Source organism: Schistocerca americana, chromosome 1 (genome assembly GCF_021461395.2).
Source record: "Schistocerca americana isolate TAMUIC-IGC-003095 chromosome 1, iqSchAmer2.1, whole genome shotgun sequence".
NCBI classification, from domain to species: domain Eukaryota; kingdom Metazoa; phylum Arthropoda; class Insecta; order Orthoptera; family Acrididae; genus Schistocerca; species Schistocerca americana.
This window is the reverse complement of record NC_060119.1, coordinates 495,200,190-495,220,835: the sequence shown is the minus strand read 5'-3', so window position 1 is coordinate 495,220,835 and position 20,646 is coordinate 495,200,190. Positions and strand designations below refer to the sequence as shown.

At 41.6% G+C, this 20,646-nt stretch overlaps 1 protein-coding gene across 6 annotated transcripts in view; it reads right to left on the bottom strand.

Annotated features, from left to right (window-relative positions):
- LOC124604429 (polypyrimidine tract-binding protein 1) overlaps positions 1 to 20,646 on the bottom strand; it is a 263,865-nt gene that overhangs the window by 8,178 nt on the left and 235,041 nt on the right. For all 6 annotated transcript variants that reach the window (XM_047136477.1, XM_047136479.1, XM_047136481.1 and 3 more), the window contains one exon: positions 14,246 to 14,309. In XM_047136477.1, the coding sequence (XP_046992433.1) occupies positions 14,246 to 14,309 (64 nt within the window). The remainder of the gene's footprint in view (positions 1 to 14,245; positions 14,310 to 20,646) is intronic.

The following is a 20,646-nucleotide window of genomic DNA, read 5'->3' as shown; positions in this document are numbered from 1 at the left end:
GTAAACCCCCAAACTAACGAACCCACTTTTAAGGAAATCCCACTTTTAATGAGTATTTCCACTGATACTGAAAAACTCCCGTATGAAGGATGTCATTTCTCCCTGTTCTTAATGAGTCCCATTTTAAGATTAAGTTCACTTTTAAGGAATAAATATGAAACATTTTATCACACTGTAGGAAATACTGTAACCAGACAAGTTTTCTTCAAATGACTTTACTATACAATCAAACAACGGCAAATCTAGTATGGATTTGTGCACACACGGTCTGGCTTCACCTGCCAGAGACGTGGTGGTGTGTGTGCGTGGTCTATTTTCAACGAAGGCCTTGTTGGTCAAAAGCTCACTTTTTGACTGTCTTTTTATTGTGTCTATCTTCGACTCAGCATATCTGCTATATGGTGAGTACCAACTATTCTTTCCGAAATACTGTTTATTATATCATCACTAGTTTAGGGCCTGAGGCCATCGTCAGATTGTAGCATTGAGTTCTGTGCAATCCATACTAATCAATGAACTGAACTAATTCATTGATCAGTATGGATTGTAAAAGAAATTCAAACCTATATCCTGTAATATGTATAGGCAGCTTTGCAGGAAGACACAGATGAAGAGTCCAGGAAAAATAGGATGAGGGTCCAGCAAACAAAGTTTTGAGGAAACAGCCGTTTTTAATTTTAAAACAAAATAACTAAATCCTAAACCAAAAAACAATAATTATTTTGATGTTACACTGATAAATAACGTGCCTGGGACATTTTTATTATGTAGATAGACTTTTTGCATTAATGTAGTACACAAAAACATTATAATTGATTCATGTCACAATATGTAGGCAAAGAGGATGACTGTCCATTCATTTGTAGTGAAATCTATGCATATACTGTTTGTGTGGTAGTTTTTGAAACGCTTAAAATGTCACTTGATATAAATTGGCCTACACCATTACCCGATACTAATACTAGGCTTCTTAAATACACAGTACACTTCACAAATAAGGGAGTGATGCATAAAATTTTTGGGTTTTGACAGAACAAAATTTCTTCAGGTGCTGAAGGTCATCGAACTTGGCTTTTGGAACAGGTATAGCTCCATCATGTGCTAGTTCAGGAAGGTGAAAGCAGCAGTCAGGTAGAGAGAAGATTTCTCTCTTTGGTTCATGACGACACTTGCATCATCAATGTCATTGTAGGTTTGCTGATGTAAGATCATTCTAGGATGGTGATGGACGAACTTCAGTTTCCTCACTGGAAATGTTTTAAAGGGACATTGTTTTACATATAGTGGGGAAAGACAGGTGGTCCACGATCTGAATATTTCTTGATTGTCACATGAAATGACTCCAAATGGTCAGTTTCGGAGAACTTCGTTCCACTCAGACAGAAGTTCAAACACAGACTTCTGGTTAACTAAACCCATGTTTTTATTGCATCTAAATACGAATGCGCTCTTAGAGGAAAAACGTTTTGTATTGTATCTAGTCATTAGGTGTTATGATGTAGTGTAGCATTCTAAACACAGTAGTTATGTTTTGACCACTACACGAGTGAAAAATGGAAAGTTCCTTTACGTCAGAGTCAAGATGAAAAATGAAATCGCACAGCAAGGAAAAAAACTTCATCTCCTCCTTTTTTGCCGGAGGTTTCAGGATACGTGTAGAAAATAGTTTCAGAATCTAATAATTGGTGTATGTTAAACACGTAGAATAATAGTTGCCATCAATAGTAAACATTGTTTGTGCTGATATCTGGAAGAGGTAGGTTTTTCTGGAAGTCCATGGAGATTGCTTCTTTGGTCTTGTCTTTCCGTGCTGCGAGCCTAGCATTTTTCTTTAGCTTGTAAAAAGAATCAGCTCGTTTCTTAAGTGTAATTATTATTTTTTGTAGTAGTTTCTTTAGTTCACAGTTTAAGTTTTAAAGCTGTATTCTGAGTAGTAGTAGTAGTAGTAGTAGTAGTAGTAGGCAGGCTTAGTTTCGAATGAACAGATTCTATTTTCACAGTAAATAAGTCACAGGTGCTACGTGTGTTACACCTTGGATAGCTTAAAGTCAAATTAAATTTGGTGTTGAATATTTCCCTGTACTGTTCCAGTGATATTTTATTGTCTGGGAAGGGCTTTTTGTTGAGACAAAACATATTACTCAAGTCAAGTTCCTCTGGTAAATTTCACACATCACGTATTTTATCCTGGTGGTCTACTTCCCTTGCTGTGATACCAGCAAGTGCGTTGAAAGAATCCGAAATCTACTTCCCTGTGACTTAGGTCACGTGACGTGACATCATAGTCGGTAACACTACGAAGTGCGAAATGTGTAGGGGTTGTTTAGCGAAGTGTCGAAGTTATCAGTTTTACTTTTGTGGAGTTACAGCCTACAAATGTTGAAAGCTTGTAGTGCAGCGAAAGATGACAATCACCTGCAACTTCGATGGCAATCTTGACAAATATTTCAGACATGGCGAAAAAATGCTATTTAGCGGCAAGTGCGGCATGTTCAAAAATAAGAAAGTGATCTTAGATACCAAAGCTAATGATTCCTGTGGATCCAAGTAGGAGGGACTTTTAATGATGATGAAAATATTCTTTTAACGTAGTTTCTATTACAGAAGTGGAAACATTTATATAAGAAGAAACATATTGCAACAGAAGGTTCCTGGAACTGCTCTAAAAGATCGACACTGAAAATTTCAGTACATCGAATTGCTGGTTGAGTCGTTCTGAAAGTAATCTGTCATTTTGAAGCATAAGTGGAGAAAGTGAGGCTTTTGCAATATGAAGTGGAAACTATTGGAAGAATGAGTGGTGTTTGCTCTTCCGGACATGTCCAGAAGAACCGAAATAATGCATAATCTGCAGTATGTGAGACACATATTAAGTAAATTTTTGGAAATATAATTTAATAGGATAGATAAGAGGTATATTTGCCAAGCAGCAGCACGAGAACACACATTAAAAGTTATTACAGTATCAAGCTTTTGGAGCCGGTAGCACATTCTTCTGGCAGTGGGGTTAAAGGAAGGAAGAGGGATGAATAAAAAGAACATGTGAGATTTAGGAAAAGGGGCAGAGCTTGTAAAAGTCTGCCCAGAATCCTGGGTCAGGGGTAATTTACCAGATGGCACGAGAAGCAAAGACTCTTCCTTTCCTTCTCATCCCAGTTGGTAAGTCCGCCCTAACCCAGGGTCCTGGGCAACTTTTCCGAACTCTGCCCCTTTTCCTAAAACCCACAAGTCCTTTTCCTTCACCCCTCTTCCTTCCCCATCAATCCTTCTGCCAGAATATATTATGTAAACTGAAGCAGGAGAGGGGAAAGCAAAGGAATGGAAAGGAAAGGAAAGGAAAGGAAAGGAAAGGAAAGGAGTGTTTCAAAACATAAAAACGATACTTTGTGCTTTTACACACAACTGTACACCCTGGAGACGTCATAAGCTTTACGAATTTTTGACATATTTAGAAGCCGGGATGAGGCCAGCAGGGCAAAGTTGGACTTACTATTGACATATGTCCTGTGCATCCCAAGGAAACATAACTTCTAAGGAATCTAAAAGTTGTGTTCCTTCCTCCAGAATGTGTTAAGTCATCTGCAGCATCTGGACCATGGCATAATACACTCCACTAAAGACACATACAGAGAACCAGTTGTGCGTAAGTCAGTTCCATTCTTTGACAGAAAGGAAGTGACGTGACTGCTTAGTACACACTATGTGTCTGTATATTGCTGTCTGTAATTCTTGAACACAACAGACGATGTTAAATGGTTATACGTAGGGTGCCTGTGGAACATCAGTTGCTGCTGCAGATGATTATTTCAAAAGAAGGACAGAGAAGCAGAACTAAAATGCAACATTCCAGGACATCATTATGATGATGTGACTTCCATACCTGAGACTGATTCAAGTGAAATGGCTATGAAGGAAAACAGGTAGCAACAAGCAGTGGCAATGACAAGGAAGAAGAACAAGAAGTTAAAAAAGGATATGGTTGTGTCAAGTTACAGTGTTGCTTGGTAACTGACATGGCAAGGAATTTCTTTGCTTTGTTTAACAATATAGAAAAAGATACAACTGATACTTACCATAAAGAACAACTGTAAAGTTGCAGACAAGCACAACTAAAAGACACTTACACAAAGCTTTCAGCCACAGGTTTCATGTGCCAGACAGTTCAAGCTCGGGTGCAATGTGTACAAAATGGTGTGGGAATGGCACTTATTAAATGTTGGCTAAAAAGGCAGTGCCCAATAGGTAACCGAATTAAAATGACTTCCTCCCAGCAGGAGGGCTGAGAGGAGGTAGTCCAAGCCGCTGCACAGTGGGCCAGAATCTTGAAAACGTGGCCAAAAAGGAAAAAAAAAAGTTTAAAGATGGGGATTTTGGACTATCAGGTTGGCAGCAGCAATGCTGGGACAACTAAATGCCAGCTGTGCTGACGACCAGATGTTCAATTGTTCGGTAATATCTCAGGTCAAATGCAGCAGTTCATTGTTAGCGTGAGCGCAGCTGGCCAGGCTACAAAAACAGTCGTGTTGTTGAAGGAAGTTATTTATGTTTTGTGCAAGTGAAACCAATACTTTCAATATGGAATGTATTCCAGGAGGTATGTACTAGTGAAAAAAACACTTATATCACTATTAGTCATTAATTATGCACATTTACATTTCAATTAACGTACTACAGGGAAATGAATGACAAAATTGTAAAATGCGCTTAAAAAAGAGAGATACGTTACGAATTCCAAGACATTCCGCTTTCTTTTGCACTGTGTACGCAAGTATATATTATTACCTTTGTAAATTAAGCTTCAAATCCTGCGACTAGTTGCGACTCTGGCTTTTAGCCACGTTTTAAGCGACACTTGCAAAATGTCATTGTTCAGACATCTTCAAAAATGACAGTAGAATCAATTAATTATGAGTTTTATTTGTACGTTTTAAATTACAATCGACACGTAGAAGCATTGTAAAGAATAGAATAATTAGAAAAATCACGAAAAGTGTAACACAGATTTTTTTTTTTTTAATTTCAGTTTCATCTGATCCAGCGTATTCCAGAATCGGATTTTCGAGGAAAGATATTTTTCTAATAACAGAAGAGTATTTGTCAAATGATTTGGAAGGGGTCATAGAACATTTGGAAACGTCGTTGACAGAAAAAAGTGGACATACAATTAAAATTCCCTATGATATGAGGCCTACCATTTCGATTTTGTTAACAAAGTTAAGAAGCAAGTATAAGGAAGCAACTCGGCGACAAGGATATTTTTTCAAGAAGAACGAAACCTGGTTAAATTCAATAGTATATATTCCGATTGATTCGAAACCTGCAAGTGTGACTAAATCGACAGGCCGACCTGCCACAAAATTTGAAACATTATCTGATAGGTCTAAAAGAAGGAGAACTGAGGAGATTCGTACAAAGTTCAGTCCTGTCGTATTATCGTTCGCCGCGCAAATGAGTCTTCGATCTTCGAAGATTGTGAAAGACATCACACTCTCAAGTCCATCCAAGGTGAAAAAATACAAGGCAGGCTTGCGATTTTCATCATCATCGCCATCCTCATATGATGCAAATGAAGGTCTAGCACTCCTTTTCGACTTGAAATTGTCAAAAGAATCTTACCAGCATTTGCGAAATGGGGCTAAAGGAAAAGGCTTAAACACACTATATCCACCGTATTCAGCTGTTTTGGTAGCAAAAAAGCTTGCTGCCCTCCAGACGTAACCCTTACTTTTACCGAATCAAAAGCTGAGGTACGGTTGCAAGCTTTGTTAGACCACACTTTTCAACGTGTTCTACTGCTGAAACGAGACGATATTTTACATATGAGTGATTCGGAAATGTCTAATATAGCTCTTATTTGTAAGTGGGGCTTTGACGGAACCTCTGGGCAAAGCATGTATAAAATGAAGTTTTCAGATTCGAGTATTTCAGATGCAACTTTATTTTTCACCTCGCTTGTTCCACTGAAACTTGCTGGTGTAAATGAAGAAACTAAAGAAGAAAAGATCTTATGAATTAATCGGAAGCCGTTTTCAATCCTCTTTTGCAGACCACTTAAGTTAGAATTTACAAAGGAAACCGAGCAAACGTCTTTAAATGAAAAAGCGTATTACGACAAACATATCGAACAACTCCAGTCATTTGGAACAGTTATTCATGGGAAAGACATTTCCATTAAATACAATTTAAGCATGACCATGGTAGATGGTAAAGTGTGCAATGCTATCACCAACACGAAATCTGCGCAATGGTGCTATCTCTGCAAGGCTACGTCTGCCCAATTTAATAACATTGACGATTTTTTGAAAAAACAAGTTACCGCCGATTATCTGCAGTACGGACTATCAACTCTTCACGCCTGGATTCGATGTTTTGAATGTTGTATTCATTTGGCATACCAAATGAAAACAAAAAAGTGGCAGGCACGTAAAGCAGAAGATAAAGAGGAAAAAGCAATACTGAAAGCCAACATTCAAAAATCTTTCAAAGAGCAGCTTGGAATTTTAATTGACATGCCGAAACAAGGGTTTGGCAGTACGAATGACGGAAACACCGCTCGACATTTTTTTGAAAACACTCCAACATCAGCGCTGATAACTGGAGTTTCCGAAGAACTAATCCACCGTTTCCATATAATTTTGCAGACGATTTCGAGCGGATGTCAGATCGACGTTGAAAAATTTCGAGCATATGCCTTAGCAACTGCCAGGCACTACGTGAAAGAAAACCCCTGGTACAACATGCCAACAGCAGTCCATAGATTGTTGGTTCACGGTCCAGACATTATTTCTTCGGCCATTTTACCCATCGGTCAACTATCGGAGGATGTTCAGGAATCAACCAATATGTTGATAAAGCAATATCGCCTGAGTTTTTCTCGAAAGTTTTCAAGAGTTAAGACTATGGAAGACGTGTTCAGGAGATTGTTGGCAACGACAGACCCCTACGTTTCTTCCTTACACAAATCTTCGCCGAAGAAACTGAAGAGTTTGTTGCCAGAAGCCGTTGTCCTCTTAGTTCCTGTGGCGGAAGACTATGAAGATTCAGATGCAGATGCAGATAATGAGGAAACAGTGTTTGAGGGTGACGACGATTGAGTTGAAGCAGAAGATGAATAAGAATAAGAAAATGAAAACTTGTAAATTAAGTTATAAAAAATTTACAAAATAAATAATTGTAATTAAAATGAAATAATTTTTTGTAATATTTTACACCATCTTGTAACCTATATTTGGTCCTTTCTTCGAGTTTTCCACTTTTTTGGTTTATTTTTTAAGCATTAACTACAATAACCCCTAAATACTGACTTTTATATGAATAAAAATATATAAATATAAATAAATAAAAAGACAGATTTTGACCACCATCTTGGATCCACCATTTTTAATTTTTTTGAACTATCATCATCAGTAACCTCGATAATTCCCTAAAAATTACTTTTATACGTAAAAAATGATAGTAGTATAATGGAAGGAAACATTCCACGTGGGAAAAATTATATATAAAAACAAAGATGAGGTGACTTACCGAACAAAAGCGCTGGCAGGTCGATAGACACACAAACATACACACAAAAGTCAAGCTTTCGCAACAAACTGTTGCCTCATCAGGAAAGAGGAAAGGAGAGGGGAAGACGAAAGGAAGTGGGTTTTAAGGGAGAGGGTAAGGAGTCATTCCAATCCCGGGAGTGGAAAGACTTACCTTAGGGGGAAAAAAGGACAGGTATACACTCGCACACACGCACATATCCATCCACACATACAGACACAAGCAGACATATTTAAAGACAAAGAGTTTGGGCAGAGATGTCAGTCGAGGCAGAAGTGTAGAGGCAAAGAAGTTGTTGAAAGACAGGTGAGGTATGAGTGGCGGCAACTTGAAATTAGCGGAGATAACCCGGAAGGTGTACACGATCAGAGGCAGAGCCACGTGTGAAAGCACCCACGTGATTTACCAACTGACCTGCCTACACTGTGATGCATTCTATGTGCGAATGACCAGCAACAAACTGTCCATTCGCATGAATGGACACAGGCAGACAGTGTTTGTTGGTAATGAGGATCACCCTGTGGCTAAACATGCCTTGGTGCACAGCCAGCACATCTTGGCACAGTGTTACACCGTCCGGGTTATCTGGATACTTCCCACCAACACCAACCTATCCGAACTCCGGAGATGGGAACTTGCCCTTCAGTATATCCTCTCTTCTCGTCATCCGCCAGGCCTCAATCTCCGCTAATTTCAAGTTGCCGCCACTCATACCTCACCTGTCTTTCAACAACTTCTCTGCCTCTACACTTCTGCCTCGACTGACATCTCTGCCCGAACTCTTTGTCTTTAAATATGTCTGCTTGTGTCTGTATGTGTGGATGGATATGTGCGTGTGTGCGAGTGTATACCTGTCCTTTTTTCCCCCTAAGGTAAGTCTTTCCGCTCCCGGGATTGGAATGACTCCTTACCCTCTCCCTTAAAACCCACTTCCTTTCGTCTTCCCCTCTCCTTCCCTCTTTCCTGATGAGGCAACAGTTTGTTGCGAAAGCTTGAATTTTGTGTGTATGTTTGTGTTTGTTTGTGTGTCTATCGACCTGCCAGCGCTTTTGTTCGGTAAGTCACCTCATCTTTGTTTTTAAAAATGATAGTAGTGTACATAGAGCCTGCCATCTTGGGTCCGCCATTTTGTTTTTTTCACTTTTTGATATAGTCTTAATCAGAAACTCCGTAAACCCTTACATACTAAGTTTGGTACAAATTTAACAATTACTTATATTTTGACCAGCTTTTTGGGATTCTGACCCACAGTGCGCTGGGAGAGAACTAATAATCCAGAGCTTATTCCCTTGAAAGGATGACCAATGGGGATACCAAAGGGACACCGCCTCCTGACAAACGGCAACACAGGCATCACTGGAGAGAAAATATAGGAGCTAGTGGGCTGAGGTGTAAGGACTGTAGCCTTGGTAACAGCTTCAGCAAATTCGTTTCCTGACAAATCACCATGACCAGGAACCCATATAAACTGCACAGTGGCTCCACCAGACTTAGCAAGTGACAGTTTTCCTGGATCCTGGTTGAGTGTGGTACAGCGCGTATAGGCTTTGAAGGGGCACTCAGAGTGTCTGAGCAAGGACAACTGAAAAGTCTGTGTAGGCGGATGTATTCCATGGCCCAATACAGGGCGAAGAGCTTGGCTGTATACACTGAGCAGTGCGCCTGAAGCCCATATCGAAAGACATGGGTGCCAATGATGAAGGCACACCCGACACCATGGTTAGTCCAAGAGCTATCAGTGTACACAAAGGCACTATCGCAAAGTTCCATGGAAAGGTCGTGAAACTGAAGGCGATAGAGCGAGGCTGGAGTAGTATCATTAAGAACTGAATGAAGACCAAGGTTAACATGGGTCCTTCAGGAAGCCAAGTGCCGAAAGTGGACTCCAGGAGGTAACAAGAAGAGGGACGTGCCCCATACTGGTGATCAAGGAAATCATCAAAGGGGGCGGCATATGACAGGTGGCCATGAATGGAAAACAAACGGTATGCATACCTGCTGAGGAGAAAGTCACAGCAGTAGGACAGTGCTAGTTCAGCAGCTTCAGCATACAGACTCAACCGGACTAGTGTAAAAGGCAACAGTGGCCAAACGGATGCCAGATGGTGGATATTGTTGAGACGACGCAAGTGCGATAGACGCGCAGAAGCATAAACAAAGCACTCATAGCCGAGTCTCAAAAGGACAAGGTACCGGTACAAACTGAGAAGGCTGGTTCGATCGGTACTCCAAGAAGTGCCATTGAGGACATGTAGGACATTGAGGAACCGCATACAGCGGGCTGGCAGGTAAGACACATCTGAGGACCAAGAGAGTTTTCTATCGAGCATTAGCTCCAGGAATGGCAACAGGCCCAACATGTGATGATGGTGGGAGAAACCATTTGCGCCACCAGAAATTCATAAAGATGGTTTTATCAGTGGAAAAACAAAATCCACTATCGATGCTCCAGGAGTAAAGACAATCAAGACATTGTTGAAGGCACCACTTTGTGACACAGCTCGGTGGAAAACTGCAATAGATTGCAAAATCAGAGATGCCTGGCAGGAGACAGCCATTATAGGGTTAATGGCAACATCAAAGAGGACACTGCTGAGGACGCAACCATAAGGCACACTGTTTACCTGGATAAAGGTGTCCGACAGGGCAGAATACACATGCAACTTGAAAGATCAGTGGTTTTAAAAATTCCTTAAGGAAACAGGACAGCCAGCCTCAGTAAGCCCCACATGTACGGAGGATACCAGTTCTCCAGCAGGTGTCTTAGGCATTCTCCAAATCAAAGAACACAGCTACAGTCTGGGATTTCCACAGAAAACCATTCACGACATGGGTGGACAAGTAACGGGATTGTCAGCTACAGAACGCCGCACTTTAAGTCCACACTGTGCATTCGTTAGTAAATTGCGCGGCTCTAACAACCAAACCAACCAGGCATGAATCATATATCGATCACATTGCAAACACAGCTGGTAACAATGGGGCAGTAGCTAGAAGGTAGGATTGTGTCCTTACCGGGCTTAGGTATGGGTATGGCGGTGGCTTCACGCTGAAGTCCGGGAAATGTGCCCTCTGCCCAGATGTGGCTGTATGTATTCAGCAGAAAGAGCTTGACAGTAAGAGAAAGGGGCTGCAACGTCAGAATGAGGACAGCGTCTGGCCCTGGGGCAGAGGATTGGGATGAACTGAGAGAAATGATCTAGCTCCCACGTAGTAAAGGTGGCATTGTAGCAGTCACAATTCTGAGAAAAGAACAGTAACACCCAAGCCGCCTCCACTCATTTCCAATGGAGGAAGGTGGGGTGGTATTGGGAAGAGCTCGGAACTTCTGCAAAATGGTGGCTCAAGGTGTTAAGAGATAACAATAGGGTCCACGATAACATTATCTCCTACTGTCAGGCCGGAAATTGGTGAGTGTATCTTGGTCCCAGAGAGCCATCAGATGTTGGCCCACATGATAGAGGAAGAGATGGAATTGTTAAACGAACTGGTGAACAAAATAAGATAGCTGTTTTCTATCCCAAAGACGGTTGACAACACTTTGCATGCATCTGTTTATAATGAATGCAGTTTGCCAGGTGTTCAGGGAGTCAGAAAGGAATGTGATTGCTCCAGTGTTAAGGCAGAAGAGATTGAGTTGATTAAGATCAGCCAAGACGGCACCTCTCTGATAGGTTCTGGGAGAGCCCCAAATGGGATGGCGCACGTTGAAGTCACAGAGCAGCAGAAATGGGGGAGGTAGCTGCCCATAAGCTGAAGGAAGTCTGCCCTGGTGACATCAAATGACGGAGGGACATAAATCATACAGAGGGAAAGAGTCGGGTGGGGAAGGAAAAGGCGAACCACAACAGCTTGAAGATGGGTAGTCAGGTAGATGGGTTGACGATGAATGTTATCCTGTATGAGCAGCATGACGACCCCATGAGATGGATGCCGACCTCGGGGGGAAGGACAAAACGAACCGGTAAGAAATGTGAAAGCTCAAAGCGGTTTTGAGGGTGCAATTTTGTTTCCTAAAGGCATAGTACACGGTGATACTGCGATGCTAATCGCAACTGTAAATCCTCTTTGTGGTACCTAAGGCCACAAACGTTCCATTGGAGGAGAGTCATGATGAGGAAAAAATGAAGAGGTGCCACTTCGGTGGCTGCAGAGTGACAGCCTGTGAAGAGTTTATAGCACAGTGCACAGAAGCAGAAGGATCCTGCTCCATGGAAGTCCACAGAAGCATCGCCTTGCTTGTGCGGATCGTCTGTGGAGTCCAACGCTGGAAAATGGTTGGTGGTACACACCAATGACATGGAGGCCGGCCACGCTACAGTATCAGGTAGGGATACATCTAAGAGGATCTCCGAGTCCAAGAAGGAGAAGACTATTTGCCTCATTTGCCTTTGGTGGACTCCTTAGAGCCTTTTCTGTTAGAGGAAGACTCTAGTGATGGTTGGCTGGAGAGACATCTAGTCTTCATGGGAGTACTACTCCTGTGCTTTCCGGCCTACCGGTTGTGTAGCTGGTGACTTCGTCTCTTGAAGCGAGAGTTTGATGGGTTGTTGCACAGCTGGATGGGGGGATTGCGATGCTACCTTGACACTGGGTGATTTTACAGCCTCAGAGCTGAACTGGAGGTCACTTGTCTGCGTGGCCGTGTCCTTCATGGAGCGAGGGGGGAGAATGCAGAGTTTGCAAGTAACCAGTCACTTGCAATCGACTGGGCAAGGCACTTTTTCCTTTACCTGGATCTCTTGGACAACCCACTCATCAAGATACACAGGACAATCCCAATACGTGGCGGCATGGCCGCCATTTCTTTTGACACAGCTGGGAGGCGGCGAACAATCGCCCTCGTGCGCATCCCTAATACAGGTTACACATTTGGCTGGGTGTCGACAAGACGTTCTAGTGTGGTTGAAACAATGACACCGGTAGCAGCGCAACGAGTTTGAAACGTACACACTGTGATAATTTCATAGCCTGCTTTTATCTTGGATGGAAGCACCACTCTGTCAAAGGTGAGAAAAAGAGTACGGGTGGGCACCAAGGTGGAATCTACCTTCCTCATTACCCAGTGGATGGCAATGACATCCTGATCAGAGAGGTAAGACTGGATTTCGGCCTCCTTTAGACTGTCGAGCAGCCTAGTGTAAACGACACCACAGGAAAAATTCAAATTTCTATGGGGCTCTAAATGCACACGATAGCCGTGGAGAAGCAAGGCGGCGAGCAGTAGTTGTGTTTGAGAATCAGTAGTAGTTTCCAAAAGCAAAGTGCCGTTCTGGTAAATAAGAGCAGGATTTCACAGGGCCAGCAATTGTAAGAACACCTTTCTGAATAACAAATGGATTTACCGTGGTGAAGGACTGTATCTTCAGACCACGAGGAACAGTGGTGCAGCGGGAAGGGTCTTTGAATCATCATGTTTCGTAGACGTTGACTGTGAAGAATATTGACTCATTGCAAGAAAATTCTCCACGATTCCCAGCGTCTCTGATGGAGTGCTCCTTCCAACTGGAGGCCATCTTCACAAGGAGCCCTACCCTTCTTAGGAGATTGTTCACACCTCAAGTCACGCCTCCCGAACATCGGACAGAGGGACCAATCGGGAATTTGGGAAATTGTAACTCAGGCAATCACCCGTTCCTGTGCCTGGCCTGCACCAGGGAGTACGTGAAAACCCTACCTGTCAACCCGGGGCTGGGAATTCACCCAGTCACCTTTACATGTCAGATGTGTGGGCCAGCCTTCAGTAATGGACATGGAGGAAGAAGATGAACCTCAAATTCTGAAATAGAGGAACAAGAGAAGGGAAACAAAGAAGGAAAAGGGAGTGAACAACAATGGTGAGACTGTTCTTATGTCATCGACAGACAATGCAGAACATTCCAAGTAGCATCCCAGACATGCCACCCAATGGAAGGGGGTGGGGGGAATATGAAAAGAATACACATGCAGCATGGAAGGGGAAGGGGCAAAGTGCTGCAAAGGCTGTGGCTCCACGGTAGCCAAGCACGAACCCACCAAGGAGTGGCGAGCCTCCTGAGAGGGTCATGCACACACAACTGCCAATTTTGGCAGCTTAATGTAGAGAAACCAATTCTAGCTTAAATCAACCAGATGGAGTGACTACTTCTTTCCCTATAATATGCTGCAAGGACAAAATAAACTAGTAAACATCATTTTTAAAACAAGCACAAGTTCTAAGGACAATGTAATAATTCCAGATTTGCTGCACTTAGATTTGTAGCACAGGATATTGATATTGGCAACTTTGTAATTAAACAGCATTTACATATCCAAAACTTATTTCAACTTTGATTCTAGATCACTCTCTCCATGTATTCCGACAAAACCCCCGCTTAAGGAAAATCCCTTCTTAAGGAAAAAATGTGTCCTCAAAGATGCATAAAAAAGGATTTTTCTGTAACTGCTAATATATGCAACCAAGGTCATAATTTTAAGACTGTAATGGTGTTGAAAGCATACATTTGAAGTATGTGAACAAATTAATAAACAACAACTACAACAGTATCGGGAAATATGCAAACATAATAGGAGTGAATACCTATAAGGAAAACTGAGAAAGTACATCAATAAACTACACGATTCATTTGATGGCTGAGTAGAGAAACGAGATATTAATCTAGTGTTCTTATGCAATCAATTAACTTAATACAAGGGATTATGAGCTACTTCAGTGACTTACAATGAGAGCTGCAACAGCATCATCAGCTGAAGGAAGCTGTATAAGTGCCATCTTACGGTCCTTTCTGTAACACAAAAATAAGTACTTTATCTCACCTACATGTATCTGATATCACATTTATTACTAAGTTTTCCATGTATGATTAACTCACATGCAAAATATTGTCAGAATGTGATCTGCAGACTTGAAAAGAAAAATAGGAGTTAAGAAAATACGAAACAATCTGCCATACTACCAGGTACTCCGATCTGTATAGTTGCTCATGTAAGTTTGCTGATCAAAGCTTAAAATCTGTTTAGAGTACACACTTATTACATGTAACTGACTACTAAAATTTAACAACACAAAAGCAGTCTTGAAATTGTCAAATCACACATTAGATGTTGGAAGCAGGAATTTTACTGCCTCGCTAAGAAATCATCTTATTTACAAATATTCCACAGCAGACAAATTACATGTCTGGAAGTAATTTAACTTACTTGAAGACTGTAAGCAAAGGATAGGAAATACTAGCTACAGTTCCACACATTGTAATTCAGAAAAAATGCCAATGAATACTTGAGAACTGTACTTAGTAAGGTGCCACACTGAAGATAACATTTGCAGATCTATTCAAGATAAGCTGGATGTTGCTATCACATTATGTAGACAATCTGCATGTTATGGAAAGGATTGCAAGGAATGGTAAAGAAAACCATTTTTCGTAAGATGATTATTTTGTAGGGACGACATTAAATAGTTTGTCCATTCCAACGAAACAAGGAATGTGTTGAATTAACGAGCACTCAAACTTTACAGCAGTTTTATTTTTAGCACCCCTGTACCATATATGGGAACTAAAGTGGCTAATACCACAAAATACAGTAATTGGAAATTTTTCTCCCCCTCCAACAAACTTTTTTCATCCCTGAAGAAGAAGAAGAAGAACTGTTTCAGCAGTAGAGAGTACTGTACCAAAGACAGTACTGGTAGGTGCACCTTGTGAAGTCATTTGTCAGAGAGTGTCCCTGCCTACTTTAACCTGTTTCATGCAAGGTGCCTTCAAAAGAACAATTTTTATGGTAAGGCTTTTGTGTATTTGTCAGCAGCATTATTTGCTATATGTCAGTGTGCACCACCTAAACAAGCTATTTATAGTACAACAGTTTTTCAATAGTGCCATTTGTACGCATGTTAACAGTTGTCAATTCTGGAAGTGAGGAGAAAAGGTACAAGCTCTTGCAGCATGTAGCCATGGTGACAAGAAAAGTGCACAGAAAGGAAGCCTCTTCCAACTCCCTCTCACAATGTGCCTTCTACACTTATTATTTATGCACTGCAGTATGTATCTACCCCCAGTGCAGATAGTGAATTTTTTTCTGAGGTGTTTAAAGCAGCAAAATACCAGGAACTGCTTACTGTGCAGCAAAATGAAGCACGCTTCTGAGCTACTACATTGACTGCTGAGGCTAGCAATGGGTGGAGAAAAATGCTAATGGCCAACATTTATTCAATAATGGTTTTATTACCTCTATTATTCTCTACCACAACAGTGCCTTTGCAAAGTTACATTTCACAACAGCCATTTGACAACATCAAAAATGTTTTAGTTCTAATGCTTTTCAATCTAACTACTATTTTTAATAGGTAACATCAAAATAAACCTATTTTTTCATGTATCCAAGGTACTTAATTTTGGCCATGGTGTCTACAGTACACAAATGACTTATAAAACACTACTACTACTACTACTACTACTACTTGAATGAGATTTTCACTCTGCAGCAGAGTGTGCGCTGATACGAAACTTCCTGGCAGATTAAAACTGTGTGCCGGACAGACTCGAACTCGGGACCAGTTCGAGTCTCAGTCCGGCACACAGTTTTAATCTGCCAGGAAGTTTCACTACTACTACTTATTTCAGAGGTCACACTATAACAACAAACCAGGTTTAAGTGAAGTATTAAAAAGCCGAAAAGCTGAAGAATTAATAAGCCTTGGGTAGGTGTAAATATAGTGGTCCAGAACATGGATGTCACAGAAACTAATCCACAAGTGGGGAAAGGGGAGGCACAAGAACATAAAAAATTATAATTTTTTATATAAATTAGTTTGGGAGTTTCATTGTGTCAAACCACAACAACTAAGTTTTGTGACAATAAACACATATCCCACAACAAGAGTTTTCAAAGTGTTAAGGCTCCCAGAGGCACCGCAACTTTATTTTTTGGGCATCATGGGGGGTTTCACAAAAAGAATAATTTGTGTTGGTTTGCTTCATGTGTAAAGAAGCAACGTGTGTGCTAGAAGTGATAGCCAGCAAGTAAGCGTCATTACTATGGCATCATGGCAGATGGTACAGGATGTCTCTAAAGGTACAGTACAATTTCAAAGTGTTGTACCACTCAAAGTAATTAAGATCCTCACATCATGTTTGCTATGACAGACAAACTCACAAAGTTTTGTTTGTGTGTGTTCCATGTTGTCTTGAGTGAAGCATAATGACAACATTTCAAGAAAAGGATCGGTGTGAGTAATGATTTATTCAGACCAAATCGGACACACAAGTTCAAAGGTATTTCCAAATATGGTATAGGAAGAAAATTTTCGAAACAACCTAGCATTTTCTGAGGAATTAACATTCCACGTGTGTGGCAGGATAAAACAAACAATGTCTATATCTGCCCCCCCCCCAATAATAATAATAATAATAATCTAATGGAAGAGTTATATGACTGCCCAAAAGTTAATGTGTGGTGGTGTTTGATGGTTCATCAAATTGTGGGACAATTTTTTTTTTCCCCTCAGGAAAAGAAAGGTTAGCTAGCAATTACCTTGATACACTTGGGGCTGTTTATGTTACTGCAATTGGCTGACTGACAAGACAGTTCTTTTCCAACAACATGGTGCACAATCACAATGGGTTCAGATTGTGGGATGTTCTATACCAGGTTTTTCCGTATCATTGGGTTGGCAGGTGTTGTCCAATTCCCTGGCCTCTTAGATCAACTGACATTACACTGAAGGACCACTTTCACTGGAGGCGTGTCAAAGACAGAGTCTATGAAATGCCTATCAACCATACCAGTGATGCAAAAAACCGAACCATTCCTGCCATTGTCACAATTTATGTAGCTATGTTATGCTGGATATGGATAGAGCTTGAATACAGACGGTGTTGTGAGAGTGCCACAGAAAGTCCACATGTTAAAATCAATTGAATGGCATAATGAGCCAAACATGGTGGGATTATCTTAATTAGTTTGGATGCTTTATCACATTGACATTATATCATACCTTATGAGACATCCTGTAAGATTAGATTACATTTACTTTCGTTCCAATTCATCCATAGTGAGGTGGTCCTCCAAGATGTAGAACGTGTCAGAAAAACAATAATACATGACAAATATTTAGAACTAAAACAAATAAGCTACTGTACCTTCCACAGGTCCCAAATGGCATGATCGTCATTTTTTTTTATTAACACTATATGAAAAGTTCATTTTACAACACTCATTTACTAAAATCGCATTAATGCACTGAATTAAAATTTTGTTTTTATTTATAAGGTAATAAACACATAATTGAACTACTACAATACTTATTTACAATGAACACATTACTGCACTGATATGGTGCAGAAGTTAGATCGTACATTTTACTTCCACCCACACACCCACACACACACACACACACACACACACACACACACACCAGTTGGATCTACTGAGAAATTCATCAATGGAGTAAAAGGAGTTGGTCACCAATATATCCTTTAGGCTTCTCTTAAACTGAATTTCATTCATCGTTAAGCTTTTCATGGCTGCTGTCAAGTCATTAAAAAAGTGTGTTCCTAAATAAAGAACACCTTTTTGTACAAGAGTAAGTGACTTTAAATTCTCGTGAAGATTACTCTTATTTCTAGTACTGATTCCAGGAACTGAGCTGTTGGTTTGAAAAAGTGATATATTTTTAATGACAAATTTGATTAAGGAATAAATATATTGGGAAGCAGTAGTTACAAACCTTTGCTTGGCTTGATGAATTAACCCCCCCCCCTATATATATATATATATATATATATATATATATATATATATATATAGAGAGAGAGAGAGAGAGAGAGAGAGAGAGAGAGAGAGAGAGAGAGGGAAACATTCCACATGGGGAAAATATATCTAAAAACAAAGATGATGTGACTTACCAAACGAAAGCGCTGGCACATCGATAGACACACAAACAAACACAAACATACACACAAAATTCAAGCTTTCGCAACAAACTGTTGCCTCATCAGGAAAGAGGGAAGGAGAGGGAAAGACGAAAGGAAGTGGGTTTTAAGGGAGAGGGTAAGGAGTCATTCCAATCCCGGGAGCGGAAAGACTTAACTTAGGGGGAAAAAAGGACGGGTATACACTCGCCCACATATCCATCCACACATATACAGACTGCTTGTGTGTGTGTGTGTGTGTGTGTGTGTGTGTGTGTGTGTGTGTGTGTGTGCGCGCGCGCGCGCATACCCGTCCTTTTTCCCCCCCGAAGGCAAGTCTTTCCGCTCCCGGGATTGGAATGACTCCTTACCCTCTCCCTTAAAACCCACTTCCTTTCGTCTTTCCCTTTCCTTCCCTCTTTCCTGATGAGGCAACAGTTTGTTGCGAAAGCTTGAATTCTGTGTGTATGTTTGTGTGTCTATCGACGTGCCAGCGCTTTTGTTTGGTAAGTCACATCATCTTTGTTTTTATATATATATATGTTTTTATATATATATATATATATATATATATACACACACACACCTCCGGAAAGGCAACTCACTCACCCTTCACAACCTTTCCAGCAAACATCAACCTCCTCTCATTGCACACAAACCCAGTCTCTCCCATCTACTCAATCTCCCACCTCCAGCTCCACTCCCTCCAAAACCTCAAAATTACAATCAACACAATCTGGAACCACAACACCCTAATTCAGTAGTTAACCTTTCCTCCAAACCTCTCTCCCAATCCGAAACCTCTGTCCTATCCAAAGGCCTCACCTTCAGCCTCACTCCCAGATTCAACCAAACAGCCCTCGTCAAAGATTTACTGTCCTACTCTCGTACTCTCTGCTGGAAATACCACTTTGCCACGAAGAAAAATGAGCCTAATCCTACTCCTAATGATCCAACTCCCCAGGACACTATCCAAATTGAACCCTGCCTGGAACAGTTCCGTCCTCCGTCGCAGCGGGACCCACCTCCTCCTTCCTCAAAATCACCCTCTCCAAACCTTCCAGGAATTTCTGACTTCCAGCCTTGCATCTCAATCCTTCTTAAAAAACCTTAATCCTACTCCCAACATCACCACTGCTGAAGCCCAGGCTATCCGTGACCTGAAGGCTGACCGATCCATCGTCATTCTTCCGGGCGGACAAAGGTTCCACGACCGTGGTACTTGATCGTTGGGAGTACGTGGCTGAGGGACTGCGTCAGCTTTCAGACAACACCACATACAAAGTTTGCCAAGGTAATCCCATTCCCGATGTCCAGGCGGAGCTTCAAGGAATCCTCAGAACCTTAGGCCCCCTGCAAAACCTTTCACCTGACTCCATCAACCTCCTGACCCCACCGACACCCCGCACCCCCACCTTCTACCTTCTTCCTAAAATTCACAAACCCAATCATCCCGGCCGCCCCATTGTAGCTGGTTACCAAGCCCCCCACAGAACGTATCTCTGCCTACGTAGATCAACACCTTCAACCCATTACATGCAGTCTTCCATCCTTCATCAAAGACACCAACCACTTTCTCGAACGCCTGGAATCCTTACCCAATCTGTTACCCCCGGAAACCATCCTTGTAACCATTGATGCCACTTCCTTATACGCAAATATTCCGCACATCCAGGGCTTCGCTGCGATGGAGCATTTCCTTTCACGCCGATCACCTGCCACCCTACCTAAAACCTCTTTCCTCATTACCTTAGTCAGCTTCATCCTGACCCACAACTACTTCACTTTTGAAGGCCAGACATACCAACAATTAAAGGGAACAGCCACGGGTACCAGGATGGCCCCCCTCGTACGCCAACCTATTCATGGGTCGCCTAGAGGAAGCCTTCTTGGTTACTCAGGCCTGCCAACCCAAAGTTTGGTACAGATTTATTGATGACATCTTCATGATCTGGACTCACAGTGAAGAAGAACTCCAGAATTTCCTCTCCAACCTCAACTCCTTTGGTTCCATCAGATTCACCTGGTCCTACTCCAAATCCCACGCCACTTTCCTTGACGTTGACCTCCATCTGTCCAATGGCCAGCTTAACACGTCCGTCCACATCAAACCCACAAACAAGCAACAGTACCTGCATTATGACAGCAACCACCCATTCCACATCAAACGGTCCCTTCCCTACAGCCTAGGTCTTCATGGCAAACGAAT